The 19,696-nt window shown below is 39.9% G+C and overlaps 1 protein-coding gene across 5 annotated transcripts; it reads right to left on the bottom strand.

Moving 5' to 3' along the window:
- Positions 1–4,089: 4,089 nt before the first annotated feature.
- shox (shox homeobox) lies at positions 4,090–14,699 on the bottom strand. Of its 5 annotated transcripts, none has more exons than XM_074658628.1 (7): positions 12,951–14,698; positions 10,875–11,083; positions 7,610–7,667; positions 7,343–7,452; positions 6,197–6,241; positions 4,747–4,959; positions 4,090–4,382 (listed from the first exon to the last, which is right to left on the bottom strand). In XM_074658628.1, exons 1-7 carry the CDS (start codon positions 13,195–13,197, stop codon positions 4,293–4,295), a joined length of 972 nt encoding a protein of 323 aa, XP_074514729.1. In that variant the 5' UTR covers positions 13,198–14,698; the 3' UTR covers positions 4,090–4,292. The 5 variants fall into 5 exon arrangements, with proteins under 5 accessions (XP_074514729.1, XP_074514730.1, XP_074514731.1 ...); XM_074658629.1 differs by having other exon boundaries at positions 7,343–7,431; positions 12,951–14,696; XM_074658630.1 differs by lacking the exon at positions 6,197–6,241 and having other exon boundaries at positions 12,951–13,978.
- Between the last annotated feature and the right edge of the window lie 4,997 nt (positions 14,700–19,696).

The following is a 19,696-nucleotide window of genomic DNA, read 5'->3' as shown; positions in this document are numbered from 1 at the left end:
GCTGATACGTTTAGTAATGAGCCCAAATTGATGGGACATTAAGCTGCAATAAGACATAAAATTCAGTGTTTTTACTAGATAACTTACAACAACACGAGCCGAACGCTTGATCTGAAAATAAACTGCTAATGAGTGTAACATAAACGGCTGAACGGAATGTGAACTTAATGACCAGCTTTTTCTTTCCTCAATTTTCTCAGTTTAAATTCTTGACACTTTCCATCTTCACTGCAAAAAAAGAAAGTGTTGACCCAGACTTAAAATGTTAGTTTTAATATATTTTTGCACTGTTGATGACTCCAGATACATTTATGAGCATTAGCCGACAAAGCGAGCCCGAGTCTAGCCCAAACAAACTGGGATGAAAGGCGGCCTTTGATCCTCGGCCGACCGTAGTGACTTCAGCACTTCAGCTCGATTGTTTTCAGCTGAGGTTTCTCTGGGTGGCTTCACTTCAAGCTACGACTGAAACTGCCGGAACAGGATTTACTTGGGATTTAAGAACCACAAAGTTGTCTCGAAAAAAAAGAAAGAAAAACTTTCAGCTAAACCAAATAGATTTTCAGAGTTGTTGCAAGTAGCCCCCGGAGTTATTGTGATATAGGATGACAAAAAGCTCTCTAACTCCATGTCTCGGTGCCAAACATTCACCGTCTTCTCAGGCCTGTATGCTCATGTGTCATTTCACACCACCGCCGCCAGCTTTACGTTGAGGCCCGCGACAGCTCACATTCCGTCTGATCATAGTTGTGTGTGACATTTCAAAGAGGATTACGAGAATGAACTGTGATAAAAACTATTTCCACGTGACCCCTGAGCACTTGACCTCTGATAGGCTAGCGCAGCAGAGCACCGAGACTTCTGTTGTGCAGTCGTATAGAGATTTTAGAGGTGGAAAGACCTCGACGGTGAGGTTGATTGAACCATGCTGCATTTTCTGGCATTCAAAAATAATATTTAACTCTTAAAAAACAGTCATTGTTCATCCCAGAACATCATCCTGTAGTACATGTAATGACTGTTTTAGGTAATCTGAGCACAATTCACCACAATGTGTTCTGATTCTCTCAGAAACAAGAAAAAGCTCCCCTGGCAATAAAACCATAGCTACATCTCAAACACACACACACTCCTCTATTAATATATTATTGTGTGTTTCTCACTCGTGGCCAACATAAACAGCGTTATGTGCTCAAACATGTTGACAAAGCAGCCATGGCTCATTGGCGGTTGATGGATGGCCGTGTGTGCGCCATGCTAATTATTAGTACACATAAAAGGATGCTGTTATTTCCAGACCCGGCCCCAGCAGGTCCCAGCCGGAGGGGTCAGCGGGTAAAAGCGGAGCCATCAGTCTGCGACTATATCACTCAATCTTGATGTATGAGCAACGAGGTACAAATTAAACGCGCCGCGACCTTCTAGGGGGGTACGGCACTCAACAGGACGCCATTTGGGCTAATTCCTGCACAGGGGTTCAGACAATAGGCCACTATTCCACATGGTGTAATTACGTTGTGTACACACATCTGGAATTAAGCTCCCAGAGGAAGCTAATACACTTTTAAAAAGAGTCATTTTAGATGTGCAAAATGTATTATGTGTGGGAAGAACGAGTAAGAGGGAGCAAGTTTGCGCATGTGCTGTGTGTGTACGTGTGGCGGTTTGACTTCAGATGTAGATGCTGATGAACGTACGCCAAACTCTTGACCTTCTCATGTCATCTGCTCAAAGTTAATCATTGCCGTCGCAACAAGGAGAAAAGATCCTCTTTGAGCGCCGAGCTCAAAGAAGATTACATGTCATACATACAGTATCCCTCAAATCTCTCGCTTGCCTTCTATTTTCCCTCGACACTTATAGGCTTCCCGCTCCGGTTACAGCCATCTTGCTTCTATTTGACGACGCTACAGCCCCCCCACTTTCCATACCAATCCTATCTGTGTCATTTTGACGAACACGGGGGGAGAGATGCACCGTGTAGGAGGGGGGGCTCCAGATTAGGGTTGCATCTGGATTTTATAGCAGCTCAATTTTCCGTGCTGGTGTGCGGCTCAGATTGGATGTGATGAGCTCGGCCCGGCTAACCCGGAGTCTATACGTGAATGTCAGCTCTAGACTGACATTGATATTGATCCACAGGTTGAGACAGTTGCTGAGCATCAGCCACAGCACGGTATGAGACACGGAGAGAGAATGAATCTGCATCAGGACGTAAACACTCCGGATAATTAGGGGAGATTAGCTCTGTTACTATCACGAAATAAATTCGTGTTTGTGTCCCCGCGTATATAACAAAGTATGATTCCATGACACAGTCTCTCGTGCAGCTTAACAAGTGGTAAAAGTATTTTAAAACTCGAGTACAAATATTTATAACTTTATTGATAGTTTACTTGTACAAGATGTACATTCATATTTTGCGAATCAAAAGGGGAAAAAACAAACTGTACGATGATGATTCATGTTTAGGCATGCTTGCATATGAAATGATAATCATTTTTTAATGGGTACAACAAATTCCATGGAGTATTGTTCAATTCAACCATCCCTGAAATGTTTGTAAACTCGGACACGCTACATTTTTTTTAATTTTTTTTAGGCAAACAATGCACTACAGCCACACCTCCTAATTCAAATTTAACACTTTAAAAAAAACATACAAAAATAAATGCAAAGCCATGTAAAAATGTACACTTGTAGTTTTTCACCTTTCATAAACTTTCAAACAAAATAATAATAAATAAAACACCCATATGTTTAATTTAAAATGGAGACATAGATAAACGATTCTAAACGGAGGTCTGGTAACAGAGAAAATGTGTGTTTTTGGAGACTGTTAGAGGTACGTAGATCTTCAACAGATCTACATGTGTAGCGCAGCTCTGACAGCAGTGTTTATAAGGTTGTCAAAATAATACAAAACGATCCAAATGTTCTGTTTTGTCTGGAACAATTGGTAAAATACAGTTTGAATTATAGGAAATTAATAATGAAATGTCACGTAAAACATGCAGAATTAATCATATTGTAAACAACTGCTTGGTTTTGGATTACAATGCGGATTTGTTGGTTTTATTATGAACATTTTGGAATATCCAAAAGTAAATGGATTTGCTGTAATAACTTTTTTAAATTATTTATTTAGAACCCGTCCCACATTTTTTGCAGCATCCAAAAATGTGCTCATGTTTTCCTCGACAAGTGACACCTGAATACACAGGAGGTTACGCGGGATATGGCACCTGGTAATGAGTGACTTCTCCTCGAACTCAATAAAATATACACTGCTGTAGAAAAACTGGTGTGTTTGGCAAAGAAATTCAAACACTCCGAGAGAAAAAAATCATTGGGTCTCTTTATCGTTGAGGGTTAACTGCTAGCTGTTTTTTTTTTTTACTTTTTTGCTATTTACAGTATTGCACTTAAACTGCACACCATTGCATTTCAGTTTGACTGATGCTTTCTTCATATTTTCAGAAATTACAAAAAAAGAAAAGAAAAAAAGGAACGCACGTTATACCCTTTATCCAAGATAATGTCCTTTTCGCTGATCACATGATACAATATCAAATCCCCCTCTCCCCCTTTAATTAGTAAAGTAGTATCTGCTTGTAGTGTGCCATTTGTAAACGCCCACATACAAGACCTGAAGTGCAAAGGCTATCTTCACTTCTTTACCCAGGATACAACACAACAAACAGAAAGAAATAAAGACAGAGAGGGAGCACGCTTTGAGGAGAAAATGCAAACCTAAAGTCTCGCCGGCACATGCCCAAACATCTCTCCCCTCGGCAACAAAGGAAAAAATGAGTTGTTGCTTTTGTTATAGCACAAGTCCATAAGAAGCAGGATATCACACCGCAATGGAGACCTTTCACTTTGTAGGTGTAGGGAGGGGGGGGGGGTTGAGGGCATGTCGAATGGCAGTGTTAAAAACAGTTGTCGAGCGTTTATGTCAGGTGTGGACGGAGGTCGGTCCCAGAACGGTCCTCCAATAGAGCTCATGCACTTGGCAGCAGCAGGGAACACAGTGGTTGGAGACAAATATGGCCTTTTTAAGGTTTTCTTTTTTCTTCGTTTTTCTAGCGAGGGTGGGGCGGGGGGGTAAAGGTGAGAGCCGTTCCAATGCCTCGGTGAGGTGGGTCTGTTTCCCCCCCATGTTCAAACCCTCTGCATTGTCAACATGGCGGCAGCCAGCGTCAGTGAAGGCTCTGCTTTTTGGCCCTGCTGCTGCCTGCCAGTTAGCTTTGTTCTAACGTCCTCTGGTCTGACGGGCCCCGGCCCGGCACTCAGACAGACATCCACATGTGTTTGTACGGTCCTTGGGATGTGATCTGTGCCTGGAGTGGACTGAGCCACTGGCCCCGCAGAAGTCCTGCCTGTTGGGGCGAAAAGTAAAAGGTGATTTCATTGGTATTTAATTACCGTTCTCTACAAGTGGTTTGTTTTGGCAGCTGGTTTTGTGACAATTTTCTCGCTCCCTCCTTCTTTTTTTTTCTCATTTTCCTCCTCCACTGTTTCTCCCCCCTTTCTCTCTCACACACACTCTGTCTCTCCCCCCTCTCTGTATGTGTTCCTCTCTTTCATTCTCAACTCAGTGTTTTTGTTTAGTTTAGTTTTAGCTGTGAGTGTCACGGCCCTTTCACAGGCTCAGTCTTGTGTGAGAGGCGATTATGGGCATCAGGCGAGCGGAGGGGCGGCCCGGTGGGGTCAGAGTCCCAGAGCTTCGGCGTGTTTTCTTGCCTTGAGTCGCAGGTCGGCGATGCTCGAGTTCTTGCTGTTGCTTTTGGCAGCCGCCGCCACCGCCGCCGCCGCAGAGGCCGAGTCGGCGAGCGATGCGATCGGTAGTCCGAACGGGGGAGGCGGGAACATCAGGTAGGGAGCGTGAGCGGCCAGGTGAGGGTGCAGGTGAGGGTGGGTGTGGGCGACCCCTTCCAACTGGAGCTGGGCTTGGACCTGCAGGACAGCAAAAAGTTAGTCAGCACGGGCGCCTCAGGCCGTGTGTGTGTGTGTGTGTTTGTGTGTGTGTGTGTGTGTGCGTTGAGGATTTAGGTTTCACAGTCTGACACTATTAAATTCCCCCTCAAATTTTACCCCCTCAAAGCTGTTGCTTACAGTGTGTTTTCTAAGAAAATAGTTAAGAGCTGCACTCTGCGCTTTAGCTCTTTTTTTTCGTGTCAGCTATTCTAAAAGTTAATGAATCATACATTGCTCTCAGACACCACATCCAATTTAATCGTCCAGAATCAAAGTCTTTCCAGGACCCAGAACAGATTTGTTTAATTCAGACTGAGGACTCCGTTATACCCTTGGAAATATGCAGTCTTGTTATCCTGATTATGTATTCAATTGCATAAATAAACAATTTTGCACTAAAAAGATATTCACATATTTGGAGTTATAAATATTTATCCAGACATATTCCTGAGTCGAGGGGGAAAAAAAAAAAAGAAACCATAAGGAGCATAGGATATCAGTTTTCACATTCTTGGCAATTATTTTATAAGAAGTAGGTGAAAATTAAGCATCCACTCACTTCAGAGGGAGCGAGCTGAGCCTGTTGCCATTTCTCATGTGTTTCAAACACCACAGGAAGAAGTGGGAAAACTAAAGTATTTCGTGCTTTCTTCTCCAACCAAAATAGAACGACATAAAGTCAAAGTTTTAACTTTAACTAAATATTATTTTTTCAATTTGCTCCCTTTCATATCGGCCTAAAAAAAATGACTGAAAATGACTTAAGCTGTTAAATGAAAGGGAAAATTAATTTGAACCACAAATGTTATCGTTGCTCAGCAGCGCTGCGATGGCATCCAAACAAAGCCTGCAAACAGCTAGAGTTTCCACACATCTCATTTACCAACAATCGGGTAACAAACTGCAGCTGTGACTGATAATTTCCAAATGTACGGTGCGATTACGTCTCATTAAAATGCATGGGCACTGATGGAAAAAACAAATGAAACTTGGTTTTGTGGGGTGTTTGGGAGGATATATGACAGAAACGGATCCGTCCCTGACGAAACAGGTGGTGGACGTTTGACGTGTTTGTGCGTTAGGGTGTGAGTTGTCCTGTTTATAACCTCATAAGTTTGTCACACACTCGCAGCTTGCATAGTCTGTTAGTTTATTAGGATGATTTTGCCAGTTTTTCTTTACTTTATGGTTGATTCTGAGGAAGGATGAGACATACCATAAAAAGGTTTTCAGCCCGGATTTGACCGCGGACATCATGCACCTAGGGTTGTCACAATATCAGATTTTTACTACACGATTAGCATGACCAAAAGAAATCACAATAACAATATTATCGCAGCATCTACAGAAAATTTGAAAAAAACCCTGTGAGTCAAATTCATCTTTAACTTTGTGCGCTCTTCTTTGCCAAATAAATTACACTCAAAATACGAGTGTAGGGAGGCAGAGAGAGTCTGTAACCATAACTGTACTGATTTAAGATTCGCTGGGTTATTTACACACTATCATATGTGTATTATTAACATGATATCGATATTTCATTTTTTTAAATATCACAGTTATCGTCAATACCGGTATATCGCGACACCCCCTACATGCACATTACCCAAACACACCACTATATCCATCCCCTTGTTTTACATGCTGCATTGTAATATGGGTGCAGTCTGTGCGTGCTTGCCCACTGCCTATTTCAACCTCAAACAGCGAAGCCCATCTCGGTATGCAGGCCTCAAGCCTCCACCCCTGCCAGTGCAGCTCAACGCCAATATCCATCAGAGCCCACTCCATTCCCCCTGCTTTCATCATCTCTTTTATGTGCTCGCGCCTGCCTCACTGTTGGCTTAATTAGGCCGCTGCTTTTCACGAGGGTCAAGCAGACAACACAGCAGCCAGGACGCAGAAGCATGATAGCAGCTAGATCAAATGTCTGTCCACCTCTCCTCTAACCCGTACAGCTCCACCCTCTCTCCACACTGCCAGGAGGTGAAAGGTGCACTGAGGTCTGAGCTGCTCCCTCCCCCCCATCCAACACACAGTCTCTCATCACTCACATCTAATAGCTGCACATGGCCTATAGATTCATGTGAATGTACAAATATAGAAAGGCCTACTTTGACACCCATTCCACCACAGAAACACACACACACATGTAACCCACACTCACGTTGACCTGGTTTCATAGATTCCACCGTCTTCACCCCCTGCATTACTATATGCTGAGTAATCATCTTTTTTTTCTGCAACTCAGCCTGCATGTTTAACTTTTCTACATTTAATTCTGCCTGAGTTCCCTGATTAGATGGGTTTTTTAAATATATTTTCCAAGCTTTGTCAGCTCTAATAAAAGAACATGGCCTACCTGTTGGAAGGGCATCCGGAGGGCACCCATATTGACATAGGGTGCTACTCTGCAGGCGTCGAGGTGACTGCCGCCGCCCAGGATGACACCTGGAGAGAAGGGAAAGATGTCTGTCAGACAGCCAGACAGTTGGTGTTATGTGAGATGGTCAAGTCAGAATTTTTTTTCCACATGCAGTTAAAAGAAAAGTGTCAAATTGCAAAAAATAAAATAACAACAAAATAAAGAGGAAAATATAAATAAGATCATTTAAAAAGCATCATTTACCTTTGTGCATCTGGTTTTCTTGTTTTCGACATTTTGCTCTTCTGTTCTGAAACCAGACCTGGAATTGAAAAAGCAAATTATCTATAAGAAAAACACAAAAGGAAAAAAAAGCACTAAATCCAGTTTCCAACAAAAATAGATACATCAGATGTTATTTTAATATTATTATGTGGACAGAGCACTTATTTGTAACCAATAAAAAATAAAAATGTAAATAAATATGAGCCAATTAAATGTTATTTAGCTGCTTGTACAAAAAAAAATACTAAATTGTTATAATAAAAACAATGAAGAAACGTTTATAGCACAAATAAGGACAGAAATTGTTAATATTTTATGCAGGCAAAAAAAAATCCTGACACAAAAAAAGACTGTATGATACCTAGATTCACAGTACATTCAGAAATAGTATAAAAAATACAATCTAATTATTATATTCTCTGCTTTCACTATAGCCACAAACTCCACAGACCGTGTAGAAATATTACAGGAATACTAGGATGATATATTCCGAAGATATCTTTAAATAATACACAAGAAAACGTCACCGTCCAATTAGCTGCGTGTGTTTGAAGCTGCAGGCTGCGGCCTATTGTTAATCATCATCAACCTAATTTGCCTCCTCAGTGAATAACATTATCTCCCTTCGACCCCCGCCATGATTATTATCATTTACAGATGCGAAATTAGCGGCTGGTCGCGAGACCACAAAGGGCGCAGATTGATGATGAAGAGGATGATGATGATGATGATGATGACGACTCAAGGAAGGAGCCGTGAAGCCATTTTGAGCTCCGCGTTCAACAGAGTGATGGGACTGCAATAAGTGTCCATTAGTGACTGAGACCAAGTCATATGAAAATTAAAAAAAACATTATTTTATTTGTCAAAAACTGACTTTATGAATATATAGATTATTATTTGTATTATTATTATTATTATTATTAGATAGATTTACAAATATCACAATATATATTTGTATTTATTTATGTCTTATTATTATTATTAGTAGTAGTAGTACATTATTAAATATAAAATGTATTATTATTATTATTATTATTATTAGATAGATTCACAAATATCACAATATATATTTTTAATTTATTTATGTCGTATTATTATTGTTGTTGTTATTATTAAATAACAATAACAATAATAATGACAATAATAATAATAATAATAATAATAATAATAAAAAAGTTAGCCCACTGTAAATAGTCATGAATGTATAGGCTGTGACCTATCATCTGTAGCTGCGTTAAATGACGGTAATAAAGGTGTTTATGAAGATCCCAGGTGATTTTTTTCATAGACGCACAGTAAACCCCTCAGATAAATCAAGGCTAATATTAGACGGGCACCGAGATCAATTCCAATTACGCGCCAGTATGTTAAGCAAAGTGAACTACACTGGTTCAGACAGTTATTTCTTCATTAAGGGCCACTCAATGATGCGCTTCACAAATACCCTAATCTCATTTCCTTTTTGATTTTTTATTAGAGACAGTGAATAATGACATTTAATTTAGCAGCGCGCCAGAAACCCAAAGATATTAGTCCTAACCGAATTACTGCCTGCTCCTCACCAAGCTCTCATAACTTTCAATTAGATTCATTGACAGCTGCTCGGAGCGCAGGTTCAACAGCCTGCAAACACACACAGACCTGCTGCAAGCATGCAATCCTCTCACTCAATCTGGAGACAACAACGTGTCCGAAAACAGGATTATTGGTCATCAACTGGTTCTTTTGATGGCACAAAACGCACCATGTTAAGTCTATCAACCATACATTATTTGAATGTGCACGCTCTAAACTTTACGAGTGATAATTGCAATGTTCTCCTTTATTATGACTATACTGTCAAACCAAGCCCCGACCATGTTGAGCTCAAAATGGTAGTCGGTGGGCTTATAAAAGCTCTATGATGGCTTTTATTCATCCGATTATAGATATAGCTGAACAGCAGCAGAGTTGGTGCCACAATTGAGTTATTTCTAATGTGTTTTTATGGAGACACTACATCAAGCCAATGGCAGATATTACAAAGAAAATGAGGAGGGATACGAGTTGACATAAGAGCTCGAGTCCCCTGAAGCAGCCATTCAGGCTCTTCATTCATTTTAATCATTGATCAAGATTTCTTTTTTTTCTTCTTTTTTTCTCCCCCCTAAAGGCTGCTCGGATCGTAGAGACCTGCAGGCCTACTGCTGCAACTCCAGTAGGCTGTTTGATTTACAGCACTTTACACGTGTTTGATACCACTGAACACACCCTCTGTAAAATGATATGTTTTTTTCGTTATTTGAACTACTTGTTAATTACAATCACAGAAGGCACAGACACAGACGTGGTTAAATATTCAATAATTGTGAATTTAATTTCAATTCACAGCCTATAAATCCTATAAAAGATCCACAGTAATCGCAGTGAAATTATAACTCCCTACAGGATTATTATTACGACACCACGAGGAATGAAAAAAAATCATAGATTGCGATAAAATTACACTACAGACACTTTACCACAGGAATATTAAATAATATTTAATCCACAACAGAGGTTGCATCATTTATCTCTCAGGTGTGTAGTAGGGTCATCCTGCCTGTAGACTAATGACCTATTGACATTTTTTAATATTTTTTTTGCATTTTGCAAGACACATACAATGATCTCTTTATATAAAAAAAACAACAACTAATATTTTTTGGTATGATTTAAACATGACGTTGCGCGGTATTTCGCTTGCAGTATTTTTTACAAGCCCGAAAACATGATCAGCATAAGGTCAAACACCGCCAACTATTAAAAAAGAAAGAAAAAATAAATGCATCGTTGTATAATTTACAGTTTCGATATTTTCTTACAGTTTATTAAGTGTGTTAAATGTTTCATAAGCAAATAAATTTGGGAGTAAATCTTTTTCATGTGGCACACTGTTTTTGGATTGTCCTGTAGCTTTAAACCAATGACTGGTTAGATCATTAACAATTAACATATCGCGATGGCACTAAACAACTCACACCTGCTGTCTATTAACTATAATAAAGATATATATATATATAGCGTTTATAACAGACATCCTCATAACGCATCAAAACACCTAGAATATGGACACACTACCTGTCCTTGCAAGAATATCATGAGAAAAACATGGTTTGTTGCTCACACACAGCAGCCCCGCTGTGGTAATGCCATTTTGAATCAGATTAAGAGAGGAAAAATAAAGAGGAAGATGGAGAGAAAGAAAGAGATCCTCCCTCACCTGCACCCTGGCCTCGGACAGTCCCAGCCTCTGGCTCAGCTCCTCTCTCATGAAGGCGTCCGGATAGTGCGTCTCGTCGAAGAGCCTCTCCAGCTCGTTGAGCTGCTCCAAGGTGAAGTTAGTGCGACTCCTCCGCTGCTTCAGTTTGCCCTGTGCGTCCTCGTCCTCAGACTTCACGTCCTCCTTTTTCTCCTTACACTCGTATATCCCTGTTAAAACGAAAACCCACGGTTACAAAAAATAAATACAAAATACAAAAAAGAAGAAGAGAAGATTTAAATTCTGTTCTTCCTAGATATATATATAAACATATGTTATCTCTCTCTCTCTCCCTTATTCACACATGCACATTATACTGGCCCCCCACACTGGGCCCTGTCAGGGGCCTCAGGCCTTGCAGTCTGGCACCAACACACACATTTCACAGCCTGTTTCTTCAAGACAGAGAGAGAGAGAGAGAGAGAGAGAGAGAGAGAGAGAGAGAGAGAGAGAGAGAGAGAGAGAGAGAGAGAGAGCGAGACAGAGAGAGAGGCCTGTGGCTGCATTTCCAGCCTCCACAAGTTCAGTGCGTATAATGTCAGTGCCGTTATGAAAGTAAATCAGTCAATACATGTAAGCCTAATAAGGGTGTAAGCGATTTAAAGGGCAGAGAATTAAGCTCTGGCTAAACGGAGAAGATTTAGGCCTAATTACTCGTAAAACAGACTGAGGTTATTCCAGGCTATGAATAAGAAATGCTCAGTCTCAACATTTCATTTCATTTTTTTAAATTTAAATCCTTAAAATGTCTACATTTCATACAGTGTAACTCGCTGTCAGTATATTCTATTTCCAAGCTATTAGTGTGTTATTATGAGTAACAACTGCTGCATTACTGGATTGTTTGGTCACATTTTGGTGTTTGTAAATGGGTTTTTTCCACAACTGGAAGTCTTCTAATATTATATGTAATATCAAATTATCAAATCTAATACACAGAAAACCAGTCTTCTTCTATTAGCTTATTAATATTAATAAAGAAAAAGTACAAGGCATAATAATAATACAGCTAATAATGCTGCCCCTTTTCGCTCTGCCTGTAAAATAAATATAGAAACAAGTTAAAATGTACTCACTAAATGTCTAAAACTGCACACTGTCTGACTGCTGTGTGAAAAAAAGAGGCCTGTCCTGCTGTTTGACTGCACTTTTTGAACCAATTAATAAATAACAGGCTTTTATAAAGAGTGTGTTCAGTGGCACATTTTTTCAATTAACGAGAATTTAACCGCAGAAAGTGTGATTTTTCGGGTGCATAATGTAAAGCAGTATGACAACCCTACATGATTTTTAAAGGGGGACACTACGTCACAATAGTATCGCAGTTAAACTTTTAAATAATACCAAATATAATATGAAATATCCCTCAGAGTTCATATAATACTGTAACAGATAAAAAGAAAATAAAGATTGTCATACACTTTATAATAGTTGCCAAATATTTTAGCGTTGGCACAAAACGTTAAATTGCCATTAAAATAAACTTTGGGTTCTAAAAGAGAGATAATTTATCTTTATTTGTTCAGTTATTTTAACTTAAAATATATCAGTGTTGAAGATGAGAACATAATAAGATAATAATGTGCACAAGCAGAAATAATAAAATAAATAGATTCTGACATTTTCATCAGACGGTGGAAATAAATTCTTAATCAGCATAGATTTGTTTTACTATTTAGTATTGTGTTTTGAACGGTGTATCCAACATTAAACTCAGTATTAAGATTTAATGAAATTACATAATAAAAAATAGAGGAAATGCAGTGTTTTTTCTTCTCGTTTGGCACAAAAAGACTGAACGTCTGAAAAACAATCATTAAATAGTTAAAAACGACGGTCAGAGGAAAGGCCCGCCTCCTGCTGTGTCAAATAATCACAATAATGTGTTAACTTTGTGTAAATGTATTTTTGAAACTCTCCTTTTACGCAGGAATTTACAAAAAAACAGAAACATAAATCTCTATGCACAAAACTGAACTTGGACACATTACGCACCATTTCCTTAAATTTAAAAAAAAGAAAAAAAAAGAAACTTACCCTCAGTCGACCTGGAAACGTTAAAGTCCTTGTGTTTGTCTTTGTCCAGCTCTCCGTGCTCCTTGAACAGATGCACCGGGCAGTGTGTGCCCTCCGTTATGTCCTGCAGGTTGCTCTCCGGGCTGCCCAGCTCTCTCTGCCGCGTCAAGCCGCTCTCCAAAACTTCCCTGTACGTGATACTCTCTTTGCTGCTCTCCTTGGTCTTCTGATCGAAAGATTTCGACACGAATGCCGTAAGTTCTTCCATGGTCTTGTCGCTCAGTAGTGGTCCTGGTCTGGGAAATCCACCGTGAATAGTCTCAGTGTGTACCTTTTACACCGTCTCTATGCAGCTACTGCTCACGGAGACGCTCTTTTTTTATTCTGGAGGCTGGCAGCAGCAGCAGCAGCAGCGATAGATAGGAGGGGTGGAGAGAGGAGGTGAGATCACTCCTGCTGTTGTGACTGTGTATTTGAGAGCTCACTATTTATACTTGGCCACCTTCAGCCCAGCCCCCTCGTCCTCTTCTTCCACTCCGATCTCTGTGTCTTGAGCAATTACAGGCCAGCTCGACTTTGCAGAATTCAACTTTCAGCAGCTTTTTTTTTTCTTCTTCTTCTTCTTCTTTTTCCACAAATCAATGATGGAGCTGATGGAGGCGGTTAATTGAATTACGGGGTCATTATAATGCCCACGATGGCTCACTCCTGGAGAGGATGGCTGGCTGTTATATTATGGCTGTTATTATGTCTAATTAATTCGGTGGAAATTTAATTAACGCGATTAGAGGAGATACAAATGTGTGGGATTGCCACCATGATTTTTTTTTTTGGTGTTTGTTGAGTTGACAAATGTGTTTATGTGTCTGTCGATAAAGCACCTAAAACCTCAGCTGAGAGGACTCATACTTCTCTAATGTGCACAATTCTAAAAATATATAAAAGCAGCTATATGGACAGATTCAACAATATCAAGCAGAATTTAAAAAATTAATTGAAAAAACATGGATTTGCTCAAGCCTAAATATTTCCAAACATCACAACAGATTTCAGTAAAATTTAATTAGGCCCCAACCCTTTTTGTGTTTTCCACAAAATTTAGTGCAGACAAATTGTATTTTTTTTTGCCATATTTAAGTTATTTCCAGCTCTACCTGCCTACTTTAAAACATTTAATCACATGAATCTAAATGCAAACTGTAAAATAACGAGGGAAAAGTATAGCCAGCATTTAACAGCAACAAACACATAATCATGAACAAATGCTATAATTAATATTTAACTCTTATAATAAATTCGTGGTCCCTTTTGAGTATTCACTGTGTAATCCTTTGTGGTTTACAAATATGGGCTGTAAAATCGATAGATATCAGCAGTGAAAAAATGTTCCCTGTATTTACAGGGTTTTTCATGGGAATAAGTGAGCCCATAATGGCTTAACGTTATCTAAGTCGTTCATCAGTCCAGCACACAAACACACAAAAGGCCCGGAGAGGAGTGTGATCCCCTGGGTCCTGGGTCCTGACTGTGAAAGTCTCATATCTCAGCCCTCTAATGACTCGGTTTGATGTCTCTCCATTTATCAGTGAGCGCGCTTCACATCACTGAGGCTCAACGCACAAGTCGAGGTTTTCTCCCTCGTGCCATGAACTGCGCCTTTTGTTGTTAATAGACCTAAATCCTCTTTAAGACGCAAATCTGCGCTCCCAGTCGTGTGCCTCGATATGAGCCTTGCACAATAAAGTGGCGTTTACACAAAAAGGGCGCACGCGTGGGTAACGAAATAATCCACCAAACAGGGGCTTTCTAAAAATAAAAATTAAAGGAAATATCTAACTTTTACGCACGGCATATATAAGCATGTGCCATCCAACTTTGGGATCTAAAAGAGATCTTTATTTGTTCAGTTATTTTAATTTAAAATATATCAGTGTTGAGAACATAATAAGAACATGTGCACATGCAGAAATAAAAAATAATAAAAATATATTCTGACATTTTCATTAGACGGTGGAAATAAATTGTTAATCAGCATATATATTTTTTTTACTATTTAGTATTGTGTTTTGAACGAGTGTATCCAACATTGAAGCTCATTTACAATTCTTTAGTGGTACAACATATTCATCCATAATAATAAAGGAAAACATATCGCCAGGAGGCCTATATAGGCTGCGCATGTTTAATATGAATGACGAAAAGAGCGCCTAATTAAAATAAGACAACATATAGCACAATGTATCCTTTTTATTTTTTATATATTTTTAACCACATTTCATTTTATTTTGTTTTTATTAAACGGTAGATTTTCCACTTCTATTTTTTTCTAAAGATTAAAAAAAAAAACTATTGCTTGTAATCTCACAGATTGGAGGCACGTGGTGTCCAATCAGCAGCAGCCTGGAGGAATATCAGAAGCAATCCAGGAGGGATGCTCTTTACGCACCGACGCTGGTGTCGCTACAGTTTAGTGGCCAAAAACTCTTAAAGGGGCCTCAATCATATTTTCACTTGCCGTTCATTTCCCCCCCACGAGCCCAACACCACGCCTTCACTACTGCACGTGCGCTCCCGGAAAAAAAAAGGCAGGCATGTTATTTTTAATTATTCAGTTGTTTATTTATTGTCAGTAATATTGTTGTTATTAGTGTGGCCGCCCACAGGACAGAAAAGGGACACAGTGTGCGTAAAAGCAGCAATGCATACAATTTACAGCAAAAATAAATATATATATTATTATATATATATTATATATATTATATATATATATATATAAATATTATTATTATTATTGTCATTGTTATTGTTATTATCAGTAGTAATGCTGTAATATAATTCAATTTAGATTCACAGTTTATTTTAATATAGTTCCTTAGTGTCAGGAAATTTTATTTATTTAATTAATAAACAGATTTTTTTCTACATTAATCAGGCACTTAATTTCTAATGACATATCAGCTTTGATCAATGTGATCTGTATCTACCAACATTATATCCTACATGTTTACTCTCATTGCAACACCACTTGTGTACAGTATGTTGTTTATATCCATTGTACAACAGTTGCTTCCACCTAAGTGATACATTAAATAAATTGGACGAGTAAAGCACATAATCACCAAAGCTTAACTCAGACAACTACTAATACGTTTGTTATTTTTTTCCCACTTTATTAAACCTATTGGAAATACTGTGAGTGCTTAGTAGACTTCCGCATGGCTGCAGGTTTTCTTTACGTTGAGTTATACAAGTGAATTATAGTCCTTGTAGGAGGTGACAAACGCTGTCTTTTACTGTCCATAAACCTACTCATGGCCTGATCGTCCATTTACTGCTAATTAGGGGAGCTGAGGAATTCCTTCTCTACCTGCTTGTGAAGGCTTTGGAACATTATCAAGACATCAGCAGACTTAAATGAGTCTGCACTGGCTGGAGGAGAGCACAGAGAGAGAGAGGGAAGGAAGGAGAAGAAGGGAGGGAGGGGGAAGAGACAGTGTGAAAGAGAGAAAGTGGGGGGACATGCTGTAGCTATGCAAAGCAATGAGCAAATTAGGATTGTGTTGCCCCCCATTGATCATACATCAGATTTAGACTTTTGGGCAGCATGTTGGATATTAGAATTGAACTGTGTTAGTGCCCTGTAGCCTGTGTGAAGGTTTGAAATCCCTCTGGTCCTGCTAGTATCCAGATTTAGAGATGAGGGTGAAGGGAATACAAGGAGCAGCCGCTGCCTGCCTGCCTGGACACCAAGTCCTCACCCAGTCAAATGCCACGACAACCTGTTTCAACCTGTTCCCTCAACCAGACTAATCCCTCATGTGTGAGGCCACGGATGATCCTAAATGTAGATCTTTGCTCCTGGAAGTTTGCCAAGATGGGTTTTACCCAACTTAATAAGAAGAGACAATAACTAAATAATTGAATTACTTAAAATTGGGCATTAAAGGATGAGTTCTTTTCATTCATTTTTTTTTTTTTTTTTACTAATAACATGGACAAATTGTGTGTGTGTGTGTGTGTGTGTAAAAAAACAGTCAGAAAGATAACAAAGGATGTGTTTTCATGCACCCATGCTCATGTCTCTGCACCATGCTTCAGTAAAATCATAATATATGACAGATGTGATTGGGTAAATGTTATACGTGGCCCCAAGAGAGCAGAGAAAGTTGTGAAAATTTAACTTAAAAAAGCAACTACTGCACCTCCAGCTTCTAATATAATTTCCACGACCATAAAGCTTCTTTTAGAGCATGAGCGCGTATCTCCAAATATCATCATCTGATACTATAGGGACAGGGGGAGCAGCGGAAAAAATGCAATAAAGTGGTATACTTCAATCTGATTCAGCAATGCAGAGTTGCTGTACAGATGTGCAGAAAGAGAAAATTGGATTCTTCCCCTGGTAGAAAGATTCAAACCTTTCTTGTGAGGAAGAGGAGGGTTTGAACTGGCTGTCATGTTAATGACAGTGATTGTGTGTTTGTTTATTAGACTCCTCTGGCTTGTCTGCGGGGTGCAGGGATCTCGTGGTTGCTACATTGTCTGGTTGCCTTCATTTAGGTCCTTTTTCCAGTGAGCTGCAGCGGTCCACGGAGACTACAGGCTGTTCTGTGTTCAAAAAGCCTTGTCTGCCATCTAAATGAGGCTTTCGGGGCAAAAAAAAAAAAAAAAAAATTCAACATGAAAATACCACAATGTGCTGAACATTAGCTCGCACTCGACTGGGATGTTTTGGGAATACGTTGGTTCTCCTTTTTGGATTGTTATTTTTCCCTGTGTATTCTCTACAGTAACTGCTATCTACCCACAGGGCACCGGGGCCTCTTGTTGAGGGGAAAAAAAGCATGAAATTGACATTATACCCTTAAATGCAGTGCAGATTTGCAGGGAAAACATAGTAATCCTCTGACAATGTTTGAAAAACAAACCCCCTCTCTCTCTATCTCTCTCTTCTTAACAAGCTGCTCTTCAGGTTAAATATACTCATTAATTACTAGCATCTCCTTCAAATCGTTTCCTTTCATTTATACCAAAAAAAAGAGATTTTCCTCAAGTCCCTAATAAGGATACTATTGTTCTTATGGTCAAATACTCTGGGGAAATGCAACATTTTATACAAATCAATAGCGTTCAAATAATTCATGGCTGATCACATGGTGTTTTAGCTCCTTATTTGCAGTAGAAAAACCGTGTTTTGTTTGGCTCCCAGAGGGCAACATGAAAGACCCGGGGAGAGGCGGGGAGAATCGGGAATGGAACTGAAGAGAGTGCATGAGGATAATAGGAGGACATTGATCATTTGGGTGCACGAGAAGACAACTGAACCTGCGAGCCGGAGCTAACAAGATGCATCATTTATACATTATTTAGACGTGTCTGGGCTCCTCGTGTGCATTTTGTTACATTAGGTTTGCATCATCATCTCAGGAGGGGAGACACAATGTGGTGACCTGAAATGATGTGAAGAAAATGCTGTTTATGTAATTGTCTAATTTTTATTGTTCATGCACCAGCAGAGAAGAAGAAGAAGACATAATATTATAAAACAACAACCAGCAGTCCTGTTTGATGCTGATTTCCTTCAGTGTTGTCCATCTGAGATTACTATTGTGCATTGTAGGAGGGAATAAATCCCAATTTGGGCAGTGTTAGTCAGTCACAGCTTGTAATAGGAATTAATTTTGTAAATGTGGAGATGGATCAAGTTCCCTCTTGGCAGGGGAACCATCCCACAGACATGTTAACAACGTCTTCAGAGACCAATGAGGCCCATTTACAATAAGTGTCTGTTTTAAGTCGCTTGCTTTGTGTGTGTATGTGCACGTCTCACCACAGCGGGCTATAAGGGGTCCCTCTGGTGTCAGCCGGAGAGCGGCCATTTGAGGCAGGCTGCCTTTTGTGGAGTGATGCTACACTTTCTCAATCACACAACTAAAGCCTGAGAAAAAAGAGAGAGCGACTGTCTTCTGTTCACAGTGCAAAGAGAGCGAAAGAGAGAGGGAGAAAGCATCTTTTACAGAGTGATTTATGTTGTGGTGTTGAGAAAAGAGGAGTCCTTGATAGATGACTTCATTAGATTTAATTAACAGAAGCGAAGACCCGACACAGACAGAGGAGAGACAGAAGGGGAGAGAGTGGATTTGAGGGGGGATTGAGGGGATAAAAAAAGGTGAAGAGAAGGGGTCTACCCAGGAAAACAAGAGAGGTAGAGCAGAGGGAGAAAGGGTTGAATGGAGAACAGATGCCCGAGATTAGGATGAGGATGGCGATGCATGAAGAAGAGGCTGTGTGTTGAGAGGTTGTGATCAGACAGGAGTAGCTGGGACTCAGAGGAAAGCCAGTGAGTCCCCATAAAACCCACTACATAAAGCCCAGTGGCCCGTTTAGGAGAAGGGGGCACAAGCCCGAGTGTGCGCATACTTGTGCATTGAACAACACTTGTGACACACCCACATGTGTGTGTGTGTGTGTGTGTGTGTGTGTGTGGGGGTAAGACTGATCCGGCATGTGCCGCAGGCTGTGTCTGTTGGCTGAAGGCAGGCTTTGATGGGCCAAATCACTGCCTCTCTCCTATCAGACATGTCTATCATCTCATCCCTTTGAATTTCTCATCTCTCCTCAAAAGAGGCAGAGGCCAAAGCAGCAGTGACTGCAGTCAAACCCGCGTCCACGTTCTGTCGACCTCAAACCTAGTTTGACGTCTTTAGATGTGCCGTTTAGACAAGTCAAAAATATTGCATGCCACTCTTCTTACCTGTGCTCTGTGA

The sequence above is a fragment of the Sebastes fasciatus genome, chromosome 14 (genome assembly GCF_043250625.1).
Source record: "Sebastes fasciatus isolate fSebFas1 chromosome 14, fSebFas1.pri, whole genome shotgun sequence".
Lineage (NCBI taxonomy): Eukaryota > Metazoa > Chordata > Actinopteri > Perciformes > Sebastidae > Sebastes > Sebastes fasciatus.
Note: the sequence above shows the minus strand (reverse complement) of the source record. Positions and strands in the feature narration are given on the sequence as shown.